Source organism: Semicossyphus pulcher, unplaced genomic scaffold (assembly GCF_022749685.1).
Source record: "Semicossyphus pulcher isolate SPU_LCO1_2020_fin unplaced genomic scaffold, fSemPul1.0.p SCAF_12, whole genome shotgun sequence".
NCBI lineage: Eukaryota > Metazoa > Chordata > Actinopteri > Labriformes > Labridae > Semicossyphus > Semicossyphus pulcher.
Genome location: NW_027211626.1, coordinates 25,456,387 through 25,476,932, shown reverse-complemented (window position 1 = coordinate 25,476,932; position 20,546 = coordinate 25,456,387). Strand labels below are relative to the sequence as shown.

Genomic DNA, 20,546 nt, shown 5'->3' with positions numbered 1-20,546 from the left:
AGTATGTTCTATAAATACTCTGCTATCTGGAATAACATTAGAGATGCTGGGGTGAAACTTCCCCAAATCAAAGCGGGACAGAGCTGCCAATTTCTTTCATAGCTTTCACTCAGGGAAAAAAAACATCAAATGTGCAAGTAGCAAACAAAGTTTTTATGATGTAAAACTTGAAAACCAAAAATGAATGAGGTCAACTCTCGTTAAGGATGTGCTCTTTGGTTTTCGAAGCAACCAACTATACCAACCAACTTGTTCACTATAACAAATAAGCTAATTAGCCGGATTTGCTAACTATTGTAACCTACATGACAGCAGATAAACATACAAAAGACGGCTCTGAATTCAGCATCCGGAAGGAGGCTAACTTTTGAGTATTGAGGCTGGTATCAGCTAAAACACACACATTAGCTATGTCTCAGTTCAGGGGCTGCATCCTTCGAAGGACGGGGTCTATGAAAGATGCATCCTTCATAGCCTGTGTCGACACTAAGGCCGAACTGAAATGAGAAGGTCTGGTCTACGGAGGACTTCCTGTTTATGTCACCAGCTGTTTCGCCCTTACCCTTGCGTCACAAAGCGCCACTCCTGTCCCCTAGCTACAGGTAGCTAGCTGGCTAACTAGCTAGAATAGCTAAATGCACATTACTTCACCTATTATTTTAAAGATAATCTTTCGGTTTTTATGTACATTTGTATCGCTATTCCAAGTCGTTAACCTGAGCCTCATCCCTGATTACACATCTATTAGCACACTAATGACCTACAGAGGCTTATATTTCTAGCTCTGTCTACCAGTCAGTTTAGAACTGAAGAAGCCTTTCGCGTGAGAGGTGAAACGTCTTCAAGAAGTTCGACCAAGTCCAGGTGCCTTTTGTATCGCTAGCTATTCGATTGAGTTGAAACCAAAAACTCTTACATTTAAAGAGTATCAACTGTCCGCCATCTTATTAGCGTGCAATGTATCTCAGGATACGTTGGGCGAAGGTTCCATCGGGTGCATCCTTCATGGCCTGGGAAAGGAGGACACATTTGTCAGCAGCATCTGAAGGAGCCTTTGATTTGGAACTGCCTCCAACACGCCGCTGTGACGCAATCGGCCTTCCAGAACATCCTTCGAAGGATGCAGCCTCTGAATTAGGACGCAGCTCATATGATTTCAGTCAGGTCAGAGAATTAGTTTAGATGTCAATTAAGTATCAAATGACCACGCCAACCAGGGCTAACACGGTACAACAACCATTTGTAGAGCTCAAACACTTCCATCAGGAGAAACTTGCTGCATCTTCAGAAACGATGCTAATGGAACAACACAAAAACCCCAAACGAACAAACAGGCTTCAAAGACAAAAAGTGCAGCAGAATGAAAAACAGTTATATTAAAGCAAACAACAGATACAGTAACAATGCAAAAACATCCAGAAAACAAAAGCAGCAGAAAATCACAGCTGAAGTCTCCGGCCTCTGGGGGTGAAGAGCCAAGTGGAACAGGATTCTGGTTTTACATATTTCATGGATAAAATATTTTGTGGTTTTCCTTCTGAAGTTCTCTGATTATACGAACAGAAATCAGATCCACACTCTGAAGTCATCCTTCCTGTGTCTCCGGTCCTGTTCACCACACGCACACCCTGCACGACTACACACTGATGATAGATGCTTCCAGAAGATTCCGGCTCCTCTGGCCCTCGCTGCAGACTAATAATAGAAAGATGGAGAGATAGACTTACTGGAACAGAAAAGGGACAAAGTTTATTCTTTGTGCTGCGTGTTACTATAAATAACGAGGATATATCAGTGAGTGCGTTGGTAGAGTCATGTATCATGTAGTGATCTGAAACAAAAAGGAGATTTCATTAACATCCTGAAGATCTGCACCTGCTGTTCAGTGTCATGTGACTGTGCTGTCTTCACTTCCTGTTCAAATATCTGCACCTCTGTGAGCGATACAGTAGGTTTGTGTGTAGGTGATCCTGATTTATGTGCTCACAATGAAACGTAACAGTTCATGGAAACTCGTTTGATGAGTTCATGTGAGGATATAAATAGACGACACCCAAGCAGAAACCTCCAGGACAGACGAATGGTGCCAAAAACTGCAGTCCCTCGAGGTCAGCTCCAAAAGATCCCATAACAAACTATTTCACATGAATACATTACCCACAATGCAACATTCCTTTAGGGGGAGAGCTTACCAGCTAACACGAGTAACAGGTTTAATAGAAATTAGTTTTGGGGATTTTCTTTTCTCTGTGACTAACAGCAAACTTGGCCAGCTCAGACTCTTCCACGTTGACTTACTATTAGTCGACTACGAGAGGGCGGCCCCACACACAAAGTATTACATCATCACTCTGTACATTTACAGACAGATATTTGGTAATCTTTATCAACAGATTTTGCATATGTAGGCATGTAACATGATTTTGTGCGTTGAGAGTGTTCTAGTTTCAGTTTGTAGTCCGAGTAGCATCGTCCACGAGTATTTCAGCAGCACTGGTTGCATGCAGCAAGTACACACAAGCCTCTTTCCCACTGGTCAAAAAACCTGCTAACACCCGACTTTAATTTAGCTTTAGTTTATCTCTATAACCAGACATCTGCATGCAAGTGTAGCTAATGTAACGCTGTCCCTCGTGTGACGTTGGTACACTGAATAACACTGGGTTGTCTTAGCTTTCGAAATGTGGGTATAAGAAGAGCACAGGGACGACTTCTGCTGTGCTCGTCAGCTGTGAAGAGCTCGACTTTAAATGTGAAGAAGCATCTGCAGCTAAACACAGCTCCACAACACTGGTGGGACTAAGAACCTGTGTTGTGTTGTTGTCATGGAAACAGCTGTGCCGAATACTGTATGCCTCGGCCCAGTTCACTGTCAGCTGTAAAGGTTATATTGCGTCTGTCATTCCTGTTATTAGGCTGCAGAGTTACAGATTATGGGCCGTAAACGAGGCTCTGCAACGACGTTAGAGTCAATACCAGTGTTGTGACCAAGTCATCGTTGCTCAAGTCTCAAGCAAGTCTCGAGTCATTTTTTCTTTGGGCAAGTCAAGTCAAGTCAGGTTATGTCAAGTCAAGTCAAGTCTCGAGTCCTTAGTTAAGGCAAGTCAAGTCCCAAGTCAAGTGACTTTTTTTCCACCCAAGATCCAGCACTCTTACCTGTAGTATCCGGTCTTTATAAAGAGAAAAGACAAGGTGTTAGCAGCCCGTCTAATAATGATATTATTGGCCAATTTATATAACCTGACAGCCAGTCATCCAATCATGACAAGAGATTTTTGAGCCGTCTAATCATGATTCCCAGTTTGTGCTGCGTACATACTTGATAGTTAGACAGAAACTTTGATTTTATCATTTTATATACAACAGCTAACATTCAAACTTATGAACACACGCAAGTCATCCAAGTCATCATGCCTCAAGTCAGTCTCAAGTCATTTATTTTTTGACAAGTCAAGCTGCAAGTCATCAAAACAGTGACTCAAGTCCTTTGTGACGCAAGGTTATGGGCAGGAACAGGTGGTGACACAAACAGGAAATCCTCCTTAGACCAAACCTTCTCATTTCAGTTCGGCTTTAACGTCTACACAGGCTACGAAGGACTCATCCTTCATAGACAGCATCCTTTGAAGGATGCAGCCCCTGAACTGAGACACAGCTGACGTCTTTTAACAGCTGATAAGTTTGGAGTTTGGAAGCACGATGGCCCCACGAGGTCAATACACAGAAAGAGGTTAAGGAAAACATACAAAATAAGAAAAACATGTCTATTAATACACAGCAGAAGGCTGTAAGTCCACATTTTCCTTCAGTCCCTCTTCTCTATAGGCAAATGTTCATCCTGTTCTTTTCGTGCCTTCATCAAAATTCCAGTAGACTGACATCTGGAGCCAAGAAGAGGACATATGGAGACATCCTTCGAGACAGGAAGACAGGAAGTCTGAGGTTTCAGCTGACGATGGGGATGATTTTTAGAAAAAGATCTACATTAAATCAAACTATTCGGTGCTGCTAATTTTCCTTGGAAAGGTGCAGAACTGTCTACGTGAGATAACTTCACATTTTCTTCCAAAACCTTCTAACCAAACATTAACAAAATATAACTTTTATTTAAAGACTGTTTTTAACTGAATTTGGAGTTTAAATATGTTTATTATGGAGACTAACAGAAGTGGAGGTACCACACACAAGACGGACGGGGGGGGTTTGTGGCTGAGTTGTTGTCTGGGACAGGAAACATGTGAGCTGCATATGGGATCTGAGGAGCACACACACACACACACACACACAATGCATGAGGGATGAAAGCTCTTCCAGGACACACACAGCACTTGGCCCTCGCAGACGACATGTCACAAGGAATCAAATTAGACGTTTCTCGGTAGAGTGACGAGAACAAGACGGGACTTTTCTGGAGGGTCGATGGTGACGTTTGATTTTAATTTGTAAACTCAACCAGAGAATTAACTTGTTCGGACTGCCGTCACCAAGTTACACTTTCCTGGCAAAGATACAGGACCAAAGAGGAGGAGGAGGGGGGTTTACAATCTACTGTATCACTGTGACACTTTTTCAGTCTGCGTTTGAACTTGTGATTTACGGCTTCTTAGGAGTCAAGTATCGTCGGGTCAGATGGCTCGTGATATGACAGACGTGTTACACAAGAAGGAGAGGAGCTTCTCAGAATTAAGACCATCAAACACTACTATAAGAAACTCAAACCAGCGTCCTCATGAGGCAGAGACCTCCAGGGAGGAAACATAAAGCAAAGGCTGAAGTGCCAACAGCTGCAGTTCCTCTGGTGTCCACTCGAGGCTGTCTCCAGCAGTGAGTCAGTCCCCATAGAGCCCCATGTTAAACTTTACAGCAGAAATAAACATGTTTACAGCCTGGTACAAAAAACAGTTTGGGTCTCTGTAGCTCATTTCTGTCTTCATGACAACTGTACGGGGAGAATCTTTATACAACTCACCCGTTTACATTATATTAAGGCTTAAAGTGATGCAGCATTAGGGGCGTGGCCTCTTTGAGTAACAGGTGGGAGCTGCTAGCTGTCTGCTAGGTGTCCCCTCAGCTAATTCAGTCACTGAACGTAACCTCTGGGCCGTGTTTGTGCTGTACAAGCCTTTTGGAGATTTGTTCATGTAAATATCAGACAGATAATCTGTGTGTGCACTTTATTGGACTAACAGACCGTCCAACACGTCTGACACACTGTTTTTACACTCATTATTTTATTTATATGTTAGCGCTGATTGGCAGCTACCTGTGTCTGTGCTCACCATACCTGCTTGTTAGCTTGCCCATTGTTTGTCATACAGTGATTTATTTGTAGTGGCCCGTGCAGGGGGTCTGTTACATGGTTGGTGTCGTTCATAGGCTGCTACTGTCAACAGAGAGATGGGCGATATGTGCTACGTTCCACGCGCTCTGTTAGCTTCTTTAGTCTGATAAAAACTACTTCGGTCAGCTACCACCACAAACAGAATCTCATTCTTTGAGAAGAGGATGCAAAACTAGCTTTTCATGCTAGCTGATGACTTAGCCACCAACTTCGAATGTAGAGCTTTGATAACTTAGCAATGCTAACCCCTCGCTCCTCTCCAGCTCCTCCCTCTTTTTATAATGACTTCTGGCTCAAAAAACAAAGATGGCAGCGGCTAAACAGTCAACAAACCTACGGGTGACGCCTTGGTGGCTACCTCCATTATTTATACAGTCTATATCCTCATATGCCCAGCATGTGCAGAGTTTTCTAAGAACCTATACAGACACAAACACAAAGCACATAGCATTGTTGAACAAATATAGTGTGTGATGAGTTACTGTCCCTGAGCCAGCTGCTGGTCATGACTCAGGGCTGAGCGGGACGTTAGCCGCTCTCTTCCTCTCTTCATTCCTCTCGGCCTCGGCCTGGACTCAGTTTAGCATCATGGGAACTGCTGATAGCAGCTGGGGTCCCACGAGGTGACACAACAGTTCAGCTGAGTTAATCCAGCAGCATGGGGCGAGGGGGGGTCTGTCAGTCAATCTGCAGCCAACCACACGCAGGAAGTGACCTGAGAGGGGTTGTGTTGGTGGAGGACCAGGGAGTGGACTCAGCTGGGTGGTCTCCACGTCCACCCTGTGTCAAACACAGACAGACGAGGATCCTGCTTTAGAACAGGCTGATGTGACAGAGCCCCCTGCTGGTCACACAGGAGGCTGCAGCTCAACAGAAAACATCAACCGATCACATAGATTAGAGCAAAAGCTAAACACGATTATTTTTGGAAGAACACATGAGTGTTCATTCTGCTACGTTATGTTTTTTAACAAAACATTAATTACATTTTTAGACACAGTTTTCCAGGACAATGACGATTCTCCACCTGAGCACTATGACCATATCGTATCGTTTCAAGTGTTCGCACTGTTTACCGCACACAAACTTCATCACGGCCTGTTATTCTGGAGCTGCAGATCTGTAAATCTGTAAATCAGTAAATCTGCAGCATGTGAGATTAAAAATGTAAATAATGTTTTCAAATAAACAAAACGTAGCAGAATGTACACCCATGTGTTCTTGACTGCACTCACGCTTTGTGAAAATACGTTTTAATATTTTTTAAAAAGTACTTTGAATACTGAAGTATTTTTAAAAGCAGGTACTCCAGTACTTTAAGTCAATATTTGACCAGGAGGTTCTATACTTTGACTCGAGTAATGAAGCTGTGTACTTTTAAAAGGGTCTTTCTTCACTCACAAACTTTAAAAGTGTCTTTGTCTCTCTCTCTCTCGTTCTGTCTGTATCACATGTGATTAGGTGAACAGGGCGAGGTAATTAAACAACAGAACGTACATTATATGTACGACAAAAGAACAATTCTTACCCTCCCCTCTGTTAAAAGATCAGCTGGACCTGAACGCATCTCTCCTCTCCTCTCTTGTAACTCGGGTCAGGAAGTGCACACTGAGTGAGTGGTCAAGAAAGTAAGAGAGAGAGAGCGGCAGAGTGACAGTTCATGCGAGCAGAGCAGAGAGGAAGGTTGGGAGTGAAGGTGTCGATCTTACAGTAGGCTTGAATTTAACATCGGGGTTACATTAAAATGTTTGCGCTCAAGCCAGCGCCCCCCAGAATGTGGCGCCCTAGGTAACCTACATAACTGCCTACATCGCCTATGCCTTGAGCCGGCCCTGCAAATATGTATTAAAAAGTATTTTAATCTCATATAAACATAGTTTTTAAATTTTCCTCCCTGTCCCTTAAAACGTCTCAGGGGCAAGGTGAGGCCTCTTGGTGGGCCGCATCTTGGACACGCGTGGTCTACACCTCGGCCTATTCCCCCCCTCGATGTGACAGTAAATCGGTCACACTAGGATTGCGATCAGGACTGAAGTCTTAAGGCTCCCTCTCCCAAAGGACATTTACAGTATTGAGTTTCCTCTTCTAATTAAGCTTAGAAACTTCTCACATCATTGGGGTTTGTTTTCCAGAAACAGGCACCAATCTCTGTTCGATCATTATCAGATTATCTGGACTTTATGGAGGGTTGCTGATTATACTCAGTGCTTCTCTTTTATTCTGTGTTTTTTGCATTGATCCACATCAGAGCCGCATAAAGAGATCTCTGATCCACATCTTTGTCCCTCAGATCCCATGATCTTTGTCCCTGCCTCAGTGTCTCTCTGCCACCTCTCAGTCACTCCGGATATATTTCTCTTCTTTCTGGGCTTCGTTCCTTCTTGCCCTGTACTCGTTTTGCTTCTCTGCTGCTCACAGCAGCCATTGTGATGTTTGTATTCTTTACAAAGCACAGTGGAGGTGGAGTCATCTACCAACAAGTGTAAAACATTAAACCCTGTCACAGAGATTTGACCCTGTCAGGATAAAAACAAGGTGGAAGTTTTGGGCTATGTGAGCCAACTCACTTATCTGATGTCACTTCCTCCATGCTGATGTCACAGGGACTCATCCATCATTGTTGTTCAGGGTGACAAAAATGCACCAAACTGTTGGTAATTATATCAGTTGTTATTTGTTTGATATCCAATGAAAGTCAAACATTTCAGTCCTCTGCTAATTGGACAACCTGTTTTTCAAAATAAAAGTCATATTTGTATTTGCAGTGTGATGCAAAGAGACTGGGATGCTGTCTTTAAAAAGAATGAATAAATCTTGAAGTCGAGTCGGGGAACTTTAAGGCTCACCATCTGCTCTCATGAGGAGCCTTTATATTCTGGTCCATCAGTGCAGGCGTGTATTTCTCCTCTGAGTGTGAAGAACTGAGTCCACTGGGGAAAAGGAAGCATCATGTTACCCTCCACACACACACACACACACACACACACACACACATATGAGTAAGTACAGGTTTAACACCTGTTGTATTCTGCTTCACTCAGTCCAGTCTTACCTCCACGGCTCACCAGCAGTTGTTTAGTCTGCTCTGCCCTCAGCTGGTGGAGAACTGTTACTACATACAGGTGCTAACATGCTCAGTGTGCAGAGCAGAAACCTTTTAAAGACTTTCCTCTGGATTCAAGCTTTACAGAGTTTCAGTGAAAGCATCGTGAGGAGTTGTGTACTTTGTATGAGTCTGTGTTAGCGTCACACTCTTCTGTACTGACTGATGAAGGATTCAGTGAAGGACACTAACACATGGGCCTTTCATGGGACCCAGACTTTGTTTAGGTGTGTATCAAATAAAGTATGTATCACTCTGCCTCCTCCTCTTCTCTCCTCTGTCCTAATGATCGCTCTCTTTCCTTTAATCTGTAAAGAACAACGACTGACAGATGAATTATCCAACTGATCCACTCCAAATTAAAATAAATGAAAAACATTAATTACATGAGAGTTCACACAGAAAACGCCCAGCTCCTCCCCTCTCCTCTCCTCCCCTCTCCTCTCCTCTCCTCTCCTCTCCTCTCCTCTCCTCTCCTCTATTAGTTTGCCTCTGGACTCTTGAGTCGCCAAAGCTGACAGTGTCAAAGAAATACAGCAGCAGAATGGGTTCTATTACTTTTACATGATGATACAGTATAACATGTTATTGCTTAATTATTACTAGTAAGCCATTGATAATACAGAAAACTAATATGGCCAGACATCAGAATCAAATAAAGGCACAACAAGAATAAAACAGTCAGATGTGGAGGAGAAGAAAGTCGACATGTCAAGACGTCAAAATGATAATAAAAGCAGAGCAGTCCAAGTGTCAGGATGAACTTGAAATATCAGCTTTAAGTCAAAGTATTAAGAATAAAAAATGAAATGAACAAATCACTGAATCATGTGAGTGTTAGTCGAAAGACACACGCAGGTTATCGATCATTTGTTTCATTTTCTGAATTGTTGAGGGACGATCTGGTTCTTGTTTGCTTCAATGTGTTCGACAGGGTCCTTCCACTTTTCTCCGTCATTGTTGCTTCAGTGTTAAAGACTCGACAGCAGACGAGTCCACCTTCCTGACGCTGGATAAACGAAGTCTGTATCAGAGGTTATCGCTGAACACATCTCTTACCTGAACCAGAACTGGAGGGACTTAAACAGTGAATCTATAAAACACTTTGCTTGTCTCATGGTCACTGCCCTCTGGTCACACAGGTAAAGGTAGACCAGGTGGGCGTGACCTGGGCCCATCATGTGACTTCATTTTGTGGATCAGAGGGCGCAGGTGGTCCCGTCAGAGAGCAGACCTGCAGCGATGGCTCAGGTGAAGGCAGCAGGAGACGCAGCGAGGAGCCAGCAGGAGTGTGCAGAGGTGTACTCTGACATGATGACCGTCAGCTCCACCGCAGGTGAGTCTGAGAAACTCTCTCCACACTGATCATTAACACTCTGTTATTAGCTTTGAGTTTCTGCAACTATCAAATGTTTCTCAGATTTATCATTGAAGTGACTTTAAAGCAGTGTTGGTCTGCCCGTGTTGCATGATGGTCTAAAAGCTGTCTGTGGGGGTTCAGAGAAAAATGTAAAGACAAAAACTTTATGAATTTATTGATCATTAAACTAGTTATATTTAATAAATATGTGCTTTGAAATTCAGCTTATGGCCCTTAAACTCCTGATAGTATATAAGTAGTTTGTACGATGCAATCCTGCAGGTTTGGTTAATAAAAATAAAATAAGATAAACAGTCTTTGTCATGAAACCTTCCTCCTGTGTCTCCTCTCTGTCCGTCATGATGACAAGAGGTCAGCTCAGTCCACCAATTTGTCAGATTAGTCACTTTGTTTAATAATCTCGCTGTAATCCTGCAGGTTCTGGTATCTTGTTCTCACGAGCTCGTCTTCGGCAGCTAAAGCTCCGTCGCTCTCAGGTTGCCTGCTGGCAGTGGGAACCAGAGAGTCGTGTAATCCCTCTTTTTTACAGAATCATCGGTGAAATGCTCCTTTACAAGTTAAATCTACGTGTTTGTGTCTCGCTGAGGAAGTGAAAAGTCCATTCAGCATCTTTTCAAACCCTTAAACCGTCTTTCTTCCTCCTGAAAACAGATATCAGAGACCCGGTGAGGAAGGGGTCACTGTGTGAGACCTCCCTGTCTGTCGGCCTCGGCAGGAGGAGCAGAGGCCTCCAACCCTCCCCCGCCCGCAGACGACACCGCACCTCCTTCAGCCACAAGCAGCTGGAGCAGCTGGAGGAGGCGTTTGGACAGAACCAGTACCCTGATATATACTTAAGAGAGGAGCTGGCCCGGGTCACCAAGCTCAACGAGGCCCGCATACAGGTGGGGGGGTCAATTTCCTGTCAGACATGATGAGCAGCTATGACGGGTCAGTTAGGACAGTGTGATTCAGAGTGGCTCTGATATTCAGCAGGAGTCATACCAAATTACTTAATCAACTTCCATTAAACAGAAGCACTGTATGTACAGGACATCATGCAAAACTGAACACCTGCAGGATATGACATCATCACTTCGCAGTTCAATTACCTAAAATTGTCATTCTCATTATCCCTGCCGTCCATTATTGTATTAAGTGTCTGATATCACAGGAAAGCTGCATGAAACATGCTTCAGAGTGTGAAACTTCAGGTTAAAATACTTTCATTATTAATTACAGTATTTTAACCTAAAGTTTCACACAAGTTAATTATTAATTATTGTGCTTTTATTTTGAAATGACAGCAAAGATAATATTACAATGTCTGCAACAGTTGGACCATTTATATGAACTTAAAGCACTTCTTAGGGTTAATTTATTATCTGCTTCGCTCACCCTGAACACAACTGTCTTTAGTCTCCTTGTCTCTAACCTTTCTTCGTCCCTAACCTGTCCATGCCTCCTTGTCTGTAACCTTTCCTTGTTTCCAGGTCTCTAACCTGTCCTTGTCTCCTTGTCTCTAACCTTACCTTGTCTCCAGGTCTCTAACCTGTCCTCATCTGTAACCTGTCCTTGTCTCCTTGTCTCTAACCTGTCCTTGCCTCCTTGACTGTAAGCTATCCTTGTCTCCAGGTCTCTAACCTGTCCTCATCTCTAACCTGTCCTTGTCTCCTTGTCTCTAACCTGTCCTTGCCTCCTTGTCTGTAACCTATCCTTGTCTCCAGGTCTCTAACCTGTCCTCATCTCTAACCTGTCCATGCCTCCTTGTCTGTAACCTTTCCTTGTCTCCAGGTCTCTAACCTGTCCTCATCTCTAACCTGTCCTTGTCTCCTTGTCTCTAACCTGTCCTTGCCTCCTTGTCTGTAACCTATCCTTGTCTCTAGGTCTCTAACCTGTCCTTGTCTCCTTGTCTGTAACCTGTCTTTGCCTCCTTGTCTGTAACCTATCCTTGTCTCCAGGTCTCTAACCTGTCCTCATCTCTAACCTGTCTTTGTATCCTTGTCTCTTACCTTTCCTCATCTCTAACCCATCCCTTTCCTTTGTCTCTACCTTGTCCTTGTCCCTAACCTGTCCTTGTCTCCTCATCTTTAACTTTTTCTTGTCTTCTTGTCTCTAACCTTTCCTCATCTCTAACCTATTATTGCTTCCTTGTCTCTAACCTTTCTTTGTCTCCTTGTCCCTAACCAGTCCTCTTCTCTACCCCTCTAATATATTCTTGCCTCCCTGCCTTAAACCTGTCCTTGTCTCTTTGTCTATAACCTTTTGTCATGGCTTACTCGTTCATGTCTCCTTGTTCCTTATCTGTCCTTGTTTCTAACCTATCCTTATCACTAAATTGTCCTTGTCCCTTACCAGTCCTCTTCTTCTTGTCTCTAACCTTGCCTTATCTCTAACCTATTATTGTTTCTTTGTCACTAACCTTTCTTTGTCTCCTTGTCTCTAACCTGTTCTTGTCTCCTTGTCTCTAACCTATTCTTGTCTCCTTGTCTTAAACCCGTCCTTGTCTCCTTGCCTATAACCTTTTGTCATGTCTTACTTGTTCTTGTCTCCTTGTTTCTTATCTGTCCTTGTTTCTAACTTATCCTTATCTCTAAATTGTTCTTGTCCCTAACCTGTCCTTGTCTCTTACCTGCTCTTGTCTCCTTGTCTCTTACCTTTCCTTGTCTCTAACCCACTCTTGTCTCCTTGTCTCAAACCTTTCCTTGTCTCCTTGTCTCTAACCTGTTTTTGTCTCCTTGTCTCTAACCTGTCCTTGTCTCCTTGTCTCCACTCGTCCTTGTGTACTGTCTCCATACTATCCAGGTTCCTAACCTGTCCTCATTCTGTCCTCGCCTCTAACCCGTCCTTGTCTCAGTGTTTCTAACCTGTCCTTGTCTTTACCTATCCTTGTCTCCTTGTCTCTAATCTTTCTTTGTGTACTGTCTCCAACCTATCCATGTCTCCATGTCTCTCACCTGTCCTTGTCTCTAACTGGTCCTTGTCTCTAAACCATTCTTATTTTCTTGTCCCTAACCTGTCCTGGTATCTTACCTGTTCTTGTCTCCTTGTCCCTTATCTGTCCTTGTCTCTAACCTGTCTTTGTGTACTGTCTCCAACCTTTCATGGTCTCTAACCTATCCTTGTCTCCCCGCTCCTTGCGTGTCCTCTGCAGGTTTGGTTTCAGAACAGACGAGCCAAACAGAGGAAGCAGGAGCGCGCCTCACACAAAATTCTCCCAGTGGGTGTGATGCCGGGCCACAGGGGGCTGCTGGGAGGCGTTCACGTCCAGGCGACCAGCATGAATCGTCAGTACTACCACCAGCCCCTGGCTCATCTCCCCCGCCTTCCCCCCATGCTGCCCTCCAGTCCGTACCCCGGTCATCCAGGCCCGGTCAGCCAGTGCCCCTGCCCCGGAAGCGTCCCACCAGCAGCAGCCCCGCGGCAGCATGAAGACTGGTACAGCCAGCTGAGGAGCAACATCACCTCCCCCATGTTTTCACTGGCCTCCATGCAGCCTCTGGAGCCGGCCGCTCACTGGAGCTAAAGAGCGTCAGAGAACAAACATCCAGCTTTTGATCTTCCACATGTTTAATTGTATTTTTGGGACGGGCCATGTTTGTTATTTGGTCTAAATTACTAATTGTGAATAAATGTTTTAGAAGTGATGGTTTCATCCTGCAGCAGTGAAACAGGCTGTAATGGATGCAACATAATCCTTGATGGGTCAAAGGTCATCCACTAAAAGTTCTTGTTGACATTTTGTCCTCCTTCTTTTGTCACTTATTAAATTACTGAATTATTAAAAGAAATAATTATTATTAATAAGCGATATTCTCATTGATCGCCTTCCAAGGAGAAAGAATGAAAGGATGGGTGTGGGGACCGCTTCTCTTCCTGCAGAGTCATGTTGTTGCTGACACTAGTCTTTGAGTACAGCAAAGTCACGTCTGTTTCAAAACATTTTACCTTGTGGAACACAGGAGTTGCCGTTACAGCTGTTGTATTGGATCTGAACTATTTAAAACATAAAAGGCACAAAAACACAAAGAAACTAACAGACTCAGAGCAGCAGCTCCTGTGTCCTGTGAGTTAAAATCAGTGTTTTTATGAATGGAGTCTGGTGTGTTTGCAGAGAGCGATGTAACGTCTGTTTGTGGTTAAAACAATCATCTTCCTCTGTAACAAAAAGGTCTATCTCTGTAGGGATCCTTTCTGTAATGTTGTCACACACTTAGAATAATAATCTGAGCCTGTCAGTGGAAACAACAAGAACTTTTAGTGGACGACCTTTGATTGGATTATGTTGCAGCTGTTTCATGGCTGCTGAATGAAACAATCTACTGGAGCAATTCAAAAACCTTTGTACTTATTCGTCATTTAGACCCTAAAATATGTAAAAACAGTCCCCAGGTTTAAAAACACAAGAATGACCTTTTAAGGGAAAATGTTAATCTACATATTTCCTGAGTGTTTGACGGCTCAGAAGCTTGAGAATACAGATCACCTTGTAAATGTGGTTTCATGAATAAAACAAGTCAAAGTGTGAAGATTACAGTCTTTAATATTTCACTTTCCAGAGACAACACAGTTGCTTCTGTTCTGTTCTCACTCTTTTACATGTTTGCATTCAACAGCTGAAAATTCAACACTTGATGGCAAAAATATAGAATTCATCCGTACGAAAATCAACCTGTAGAAAGAATCACAGATGGATTCAACAACACACGGAGAGAGACGACATGTCTGATCCACGTCTGGTTTAAAGGCAGCTGAAGCAAACATGTTCAATGGTTTATAACAAGTGCTTTACTGGAGACGACCAGTGTGCTTTGAGCTTATCCAGTGACAGAAGCAGCAGCGTGATGCTGCTTTACATTCACTCTATGAGGTCAAGTATCTGCTGAGATGGTGAAGAGGAGGATTTTGCTTGTATGATTGTGATAAACGAGGACACGTGAGCTGCACAAAGACCTCTTCTCATTTTCACTCCTTCCCTCACCTCCTTTCCTCCAGCCTTACTCCCTTACACCTGAGACATGGGCCGAGGAGGAGAGGAGGGAAAACGAGGAGCCGGGCGAACCGGGAATGATCAGTGCTTCCACCTTTTTTCATTATTTCTGTACTTACATAACTTCTGTTTTATATATGATTTGTGTTTTACAGCTGTGTGCCACGCCTCTTTCATGCATCAAAAGGTGCTGAAGACTTTGGCAGAGGATACACCTGTGCATCCTCGCTCCTGCACGCCTCCTCTCTCCTTGAGATGCATTTAAGGAACCAAAACATCCTTCAAGATGATCTCAACCATCCATTTTTGGGTCACAGGCAGGAGGAGGAAGAGACGAGGAGACACAGCTGAGAGGATCCTCGAGCTTCACCTCCCCAGTCCAGCATCTTTCTCCTCTCCACACAAAAACATCAGCGTTACATTTAAACTGTACATGTGAGCAGGTCAAGGCCACTTTCCGGTTTGACTCGCTTTCATCACAAACAGAAGAATTGACAGAGGGAATCGTTTGGTCCACACGGCAGCAGTGTGTCCATGTAAATGTGCGTCTGCTGGAGTCCAGCGTTTAGTGTGATGACATTCTGTTCAGATGCTACTGCACGACTGATAGCACCACTAAAAGAACAACACACCACACAGTGTCCTGCACACTTAAACAAATAATCATAAATTCTCACTTCACTCTAAAGAAACTCGTGTTAGAATGTGTAGCTCAGAAAACAGAATAAAAGAATGTATTTGTTGGTGGTGTTTGGGTGAACTGAGCCTTTAAAGAGGATTTGAAAGGGACCTGCACACACCAGAGTCAGTGTAAGAAACGGGGCATTTTGTCCTCCTCCTTTTGTCACTTATTAAATTACTGAATTATCAACAGAAAGAGGTATTATTAATAAGCGATATTCTCATTGATCGCCTTCCAAGGAGAAAGAATTAAAGGATGGTTGTGTGGACCGCTCCTCTTCCTGCAGAGTCATGTTGTTGCTGCTGTGCGATCAGGTGACGTTTCACTCCAGTGATTTGGCGAACTCTGCGTAATCGATGTAACCGTCGTTGTTTTTGTCGTCGTCCTTCAGAACGTCGTCGATCAGTGCGATCAGATCATCCTCCTTCATCGGCGCGCTGTTCTCTCCTCGCTCCTGAGGGACGCACAAGATCACAAAACTCTATGCAACAACTCTTCAGAACTGCAAAGGGTAGAGGGACTACCACAAATCATGTCAGGCACAGAGGGGAGAAAGAGTAATAATAAAATAACGAGTCAACAATGTGAAGCATCTTCTCTTCGTATGGGAGTGAATTCTGTTGGACGAGCCTCACTCGTTGCTTCATTACTCTTTACAAAAAACAAAAACATAATTAATGTTGACAGAACATGTCGGAGAAGTTGTCGGGGAGACGAGGCAATTCCCCTCCATCGCTTTCTGGACCTGCTCAAAAGAACGACTATATTGGAAGATATCTGGAAAATCATGCAGCATGTTTTCTGACTGCATCTCTTTTAAGGAAATGTGAATTTATTTGGGTGTGATATCTGATGTTTACCGTAGCTGCAAGAAAAACCAATCAGTCGTATATATTTGCAGATGAACCCTCCGACAGAAGATAACAGGATTACCTTAAGACTTCAAATAAACACAGATCCCAAATTAAGTCTCGCCGGGTGTGGCTGCACGTTTGACAAATAAAGGCCGGTCTCAGTCAGAAGCCCGAATACACTAACTGTTTATCTGGTTGTCTGTGCAGCGAAGCACCGTTCTTTTTCCTTCTCTTCAATGCCACACGTCACATTTCACGGTCTCTGTGGCGGCACGGAGAAAACAGAAGAACCTGAATGTTGTCAGGTTTTAAGTTTGCAGGACAAAAAAACAGGAGCAGCAGTGAGACACTTCTCCATTCAGAGAGAGAGAGAGAGAGAGAGAAGAGGAGAAGTAAATCTGAACCTGTGACTGAGAAAGACGGTCAGAAGGCTGGTACGTGTAGCGGCGGGAGGAAAGAAGGTAAACAAGCAGCACTAATACGTGCACGTGGAACCACAGCACGCGAGCGCAGCAGCTCAGAGTCTCCATCAGACGATCAGGACGAAGGATAAAGACATTTACAGCACAGTGAGCGACAGGTGGGACGGGAGGGACGGGAGGACTCTGCTGCTTGTGTTGACTTTATAGAAACATGTTTACAGCATACTGTATGCATTGAACAACAAACAAAGCAGATATGCTTCACAGACCAACAAGTCATTATTTAGAGAGGGGCCTCTCTCTAATAAAGGCAGGTGAATTTATAGATTAAAGGCTATTAACTGAAGTTTAACAGTAAACTCATTAAAGACATTAATGACTGAGATTTCTACTAATACTGAGAAATGACATAATAGAACCTAAAAGAATCTGCATACTGTATTCACTGTTTGCTTTGATCAAAAAAGTATGAAAGTCAGTATTAGAACGAAAGAAGTAAAACAGTAAACATCATGAAACGCAGACCAAGTAGAGCGCATTCACTGTGCAAGTCAAGCACCTGATTCACTGCTTCAAGCATGCTGGGATGCCTGGTGACTCAGAGCGAGCTAGCTGTGCGATGAGATGCTGTTAAAGAGTGAAACTGTTGCAGCCTACTGAAGAGCTTTAACAAGGAGAGCGAGACTGATGATAGCTGTACTGTAGTTAATGATACGTTATTATCAGTGATAGTCATAGTTATAATATTGTTCATGTTTTATTTGAACTTGTTGAAACTACAAAGTTTTTACCAGATTTCAGTTCTTTACCATCTTCCCCTCTGTATGGGACAGAAAACAGATTTACACTGTTGATCTTTTCCTGAATCAAACACCGTCGCTGGGAGCAGGTTGGATTAACTGGACTCCTCCCAACACACCAACAAGCGAACAGCGTAGCAGGTGGGATGCAAGTTAAGATGAACTGTTCATGGGCGATTTCACTGAAGATTAAATCTGAGTTTTAGCGATTTGACGCTGCTAAAGTTAGCTGCATTTTGAGCTATTGTTTCTGGGCTACTGAAACTCACTTATTCACTATAACAATGAAAATATGATATGCAATAAATAAATATTTAAGTGTGCAGATTAGCTATAACTTAAGGTCCTATGTATTTTGTGAAACAACCAGAGAGTTTTAATGACACTAACCAGGCTGAAAGGATGCTGAAGTAACTACATCACGATGCAGATTTATAAATGCATGCTTGGTCAGGTCTGTCTGAGAGACGACAAGAAAACTACTGTTAAAATGTTTGTTTTTTGAATGGGGTTTGGTTCGACCATTTCCTCTGCGACCTGAAGACTTCAGAAGAATCTCAACACTGATTTGCTTTCAAAAAGACAGCGTCTGACAAATTATTCACTCAAGTTGAATTTTTTCAACCTGCCCAAATTCAAGGCCTATGCATTGATTTTCAATGTAATCACAGCAGGTGAAAAAGTAGCTTTGCAATAAGTCTGAACACACCTTTAGTTTCCTTTTCTCTTTATCTTTAAGAACACGGTTTCCTTTTTGCCAAAAGTGCAATACCAAAGAAAGAAAGATGTTCGTCATGTCCATGAATCCCATCTTTTCTCTTTATAGTAGCATGTTATGGGGAGTGATCATCCCCACAATGCACCAGTCACAGTTTACCTAACAGGGGACAGTGGGGAATTTTTCTTAAATAATTTACTTTGTGCAAAAAAAAAAACAATAAAGGAAACACTTAACTGTGTTTTTAAAGCAGCTAATTTGTGACGGGAAAAATAAAAAAGTATATAACTTAAGTTTATCTGCTTTAGTCATTAGTTAGAATTGATGACCTGTATTAAAGTTAACTAACAAGAACAGGTACACACACACATTACCCACCTCTCTGTGCACGTGTGTGATAGCTGTGGCGAGCTCCAGCCCGTCCAGCAGGTTGTTGCCGTCGTAATCGTGCATCTTGAAGTAGTGCAGCTGGAGCTCCTGGGGGCTCATGTCGTTCTCTGGTTTGTCGATCACTCCCTCTAAATGCTCCATGATGTGACTGAAACACAGAGACCATGACAGAGTGTGTGACCGCTGCCGGGTTCAAAGTTCACCGTTGTGTGTAAATAAGAGCTGGATCACACACTACAGCCCTGGCAGAGATGCGTGTGGGGGTGTCACTCACTCTTTGTCCTGGACCATGTTTTTGTCGAGTCGACCGTGAGCATGACCCGATACGTGAGCTGCAGACTCCACCACCGTCTGCTGCTGATGGTGCTGAGGATCCACCTGAGAGAGGACAGAGAGCACACAGCAGGACAGGAGGAGGAGCAGACCCCCCCACTGTAACCTACACCTGCTGCTCCTCATTCTGCAGGCAGACAGACAGATAGACAGGTGGAAGGTTGAATTAGCTTTGGTGAATATGACGTTTTAAACACTGAATGTACACATATTATTTATACTGACTGACATTCTGTATTTTAGTTTCCCCTCACAATTTCTGTGAAGCCTTCTGTTTCTCTCCATCAAAGTCTGATTAGAGCTGCTCTATCTTAGAACCACTGTGCCCCATTTTGCCATTAGAGGAGACAATTACGTTAAATCACATTTGCAAATCAAATCTGGGTTAATCACTTTATACTGAAATACTTCTAAGAGGTAAAGACATAAAAACAAATTGCTATATGACCTATTTAACTGCTGTAAAAGTATCGCGCAGCGACGGAGCTCCACACCGTAAGCACTACGAGAATACCTATCTAACGGTTTATATAAGTAAACACCAGAAATTAACGGAAACATACGCTAGCAAAAAGGCTGTCTGTATGAACATTTGCTACCTAAAAGCTTCGCTTCAGGACTGCGTTGGGATGCTACGGCCCATTAAATGCACAAAACATAAAAAACGACCCATAATATAATGACGTAAAATGTTATTTTCATACTTACTTGTAAATAATTTGTCTTCGCGGATAGTTGTGCTGTTTTCTTAGTTGTCTGGAAACGATACTAATCGGACACTGCCTTTAAGGACTAAGCGGCTTGCCGTAGCCCCACTTGGACACGACAGCTCATTGTGATTGGTTAGAAATTTTAAAGAGTACACAAGTGAAACAAGAGAAGTCCCTGCCCCATATAATTTAAAACTAACTGACAGACGACAGTGATAACTTAGTTTTCCGAGACTTAATTGCAAATTAAACATTTTTTTAAGATTATAACAAGACAAATAAAGTTGTTCCAACTATAAATATGGTTAATTAGATAGCAAATTCATGTTAAGTGCGAAACCACATCAAGTGATATAGTCTCTTGGGAAAATTACCTAAAAATGATAGTTAAGGACAGGTTATTGCCATAGCATTCCTATTCTTGTTTAATTTGTCAGCACTATGAGAGCACTACATATGGCATGTTTCAGGGATAGACTGTATTGAGGGACAGAGTTGGGTTAGCAAACACCAAGTTATCAGCGAACTCAAGGTTTTATGATACTGTTTCGGTTGCTTATTGTGCTTATTTAAGACGTATGTCTGTTTCTTTACATGTACATGGAGAGCAAATTAAAACGTGAGTCAAATTCCTTGTGTACACATACCTGGCCAATAAAGCCGATTCTGATGCTAATTTTGGCTAACAAAATAGGCTCTAAATAATATGTAACCTACTTATCGAAAAAATTAACAGTCGACACTTTGGAGTGTCTTTTGGTTCCTGAACACTGAAAATGATTTTGCAACCAGTGGAGCCACCGCCCTCTGTCTGTGTTGGCTTCACTTTTCATACCTGCAGGC

General features: G+C 43.0%; 2 protein-coding genes across 2 annotated transcripts; one reads left to right on the top strand and one right to left on the bottom strand.

Annotated features, from left to right (window-relative positions):
* Positions 1 to 9,686: 9,686 nt before the first annotated feature.
* prop1 (PROP paired-like homeobox 1) lies at positions 9,687 to 13,330 on the top strand. The gene is made up of 3 exons (XM_069659337.1): positions 9,687 to 9,780; positions 10,477 to 10,709; positions 12,959 to 13,330. Exons 1-3 carry the CDS (start codon positions 9,687 to 9,689, stop codon positions 13,328 to 13,330), a joined length of 699 nt encoding a protein of 232 aa, XP_069515438.1.
* Positions 13,331 to 15,520: 2,190 nt separating this feature from the next.
* On the bottom strand, positions 15,521 to 19,786 carry mcfd2 (multiple coagulation factor deficiency 2, ER cargo receptor complex subunit). The gene is made up of 4 exons (XM_069658400.1): positions 19,702 to 19,786; positions 18,935 to 19,120; positions 18,649 to 18,808; positions 15,521 to 15,930 (listed from the first exon to the last, which is right to left on the bottom strand). Exons 2-4 carry the CDS (start codon positions 19,117 to 19,119, stop codon positions 15,799 to 15,801), a joined length of 477 nt encoding a protein of 158 aa, XP_069514501.1. The 5' UTR covers position 19,120; positions 19,702 to 19,786; the 3' UTR covers positions 15,521 to 15,798.
* Between the last annotated feature and the right edge of the window lie 760 nt (positions 19,787 to 20,546).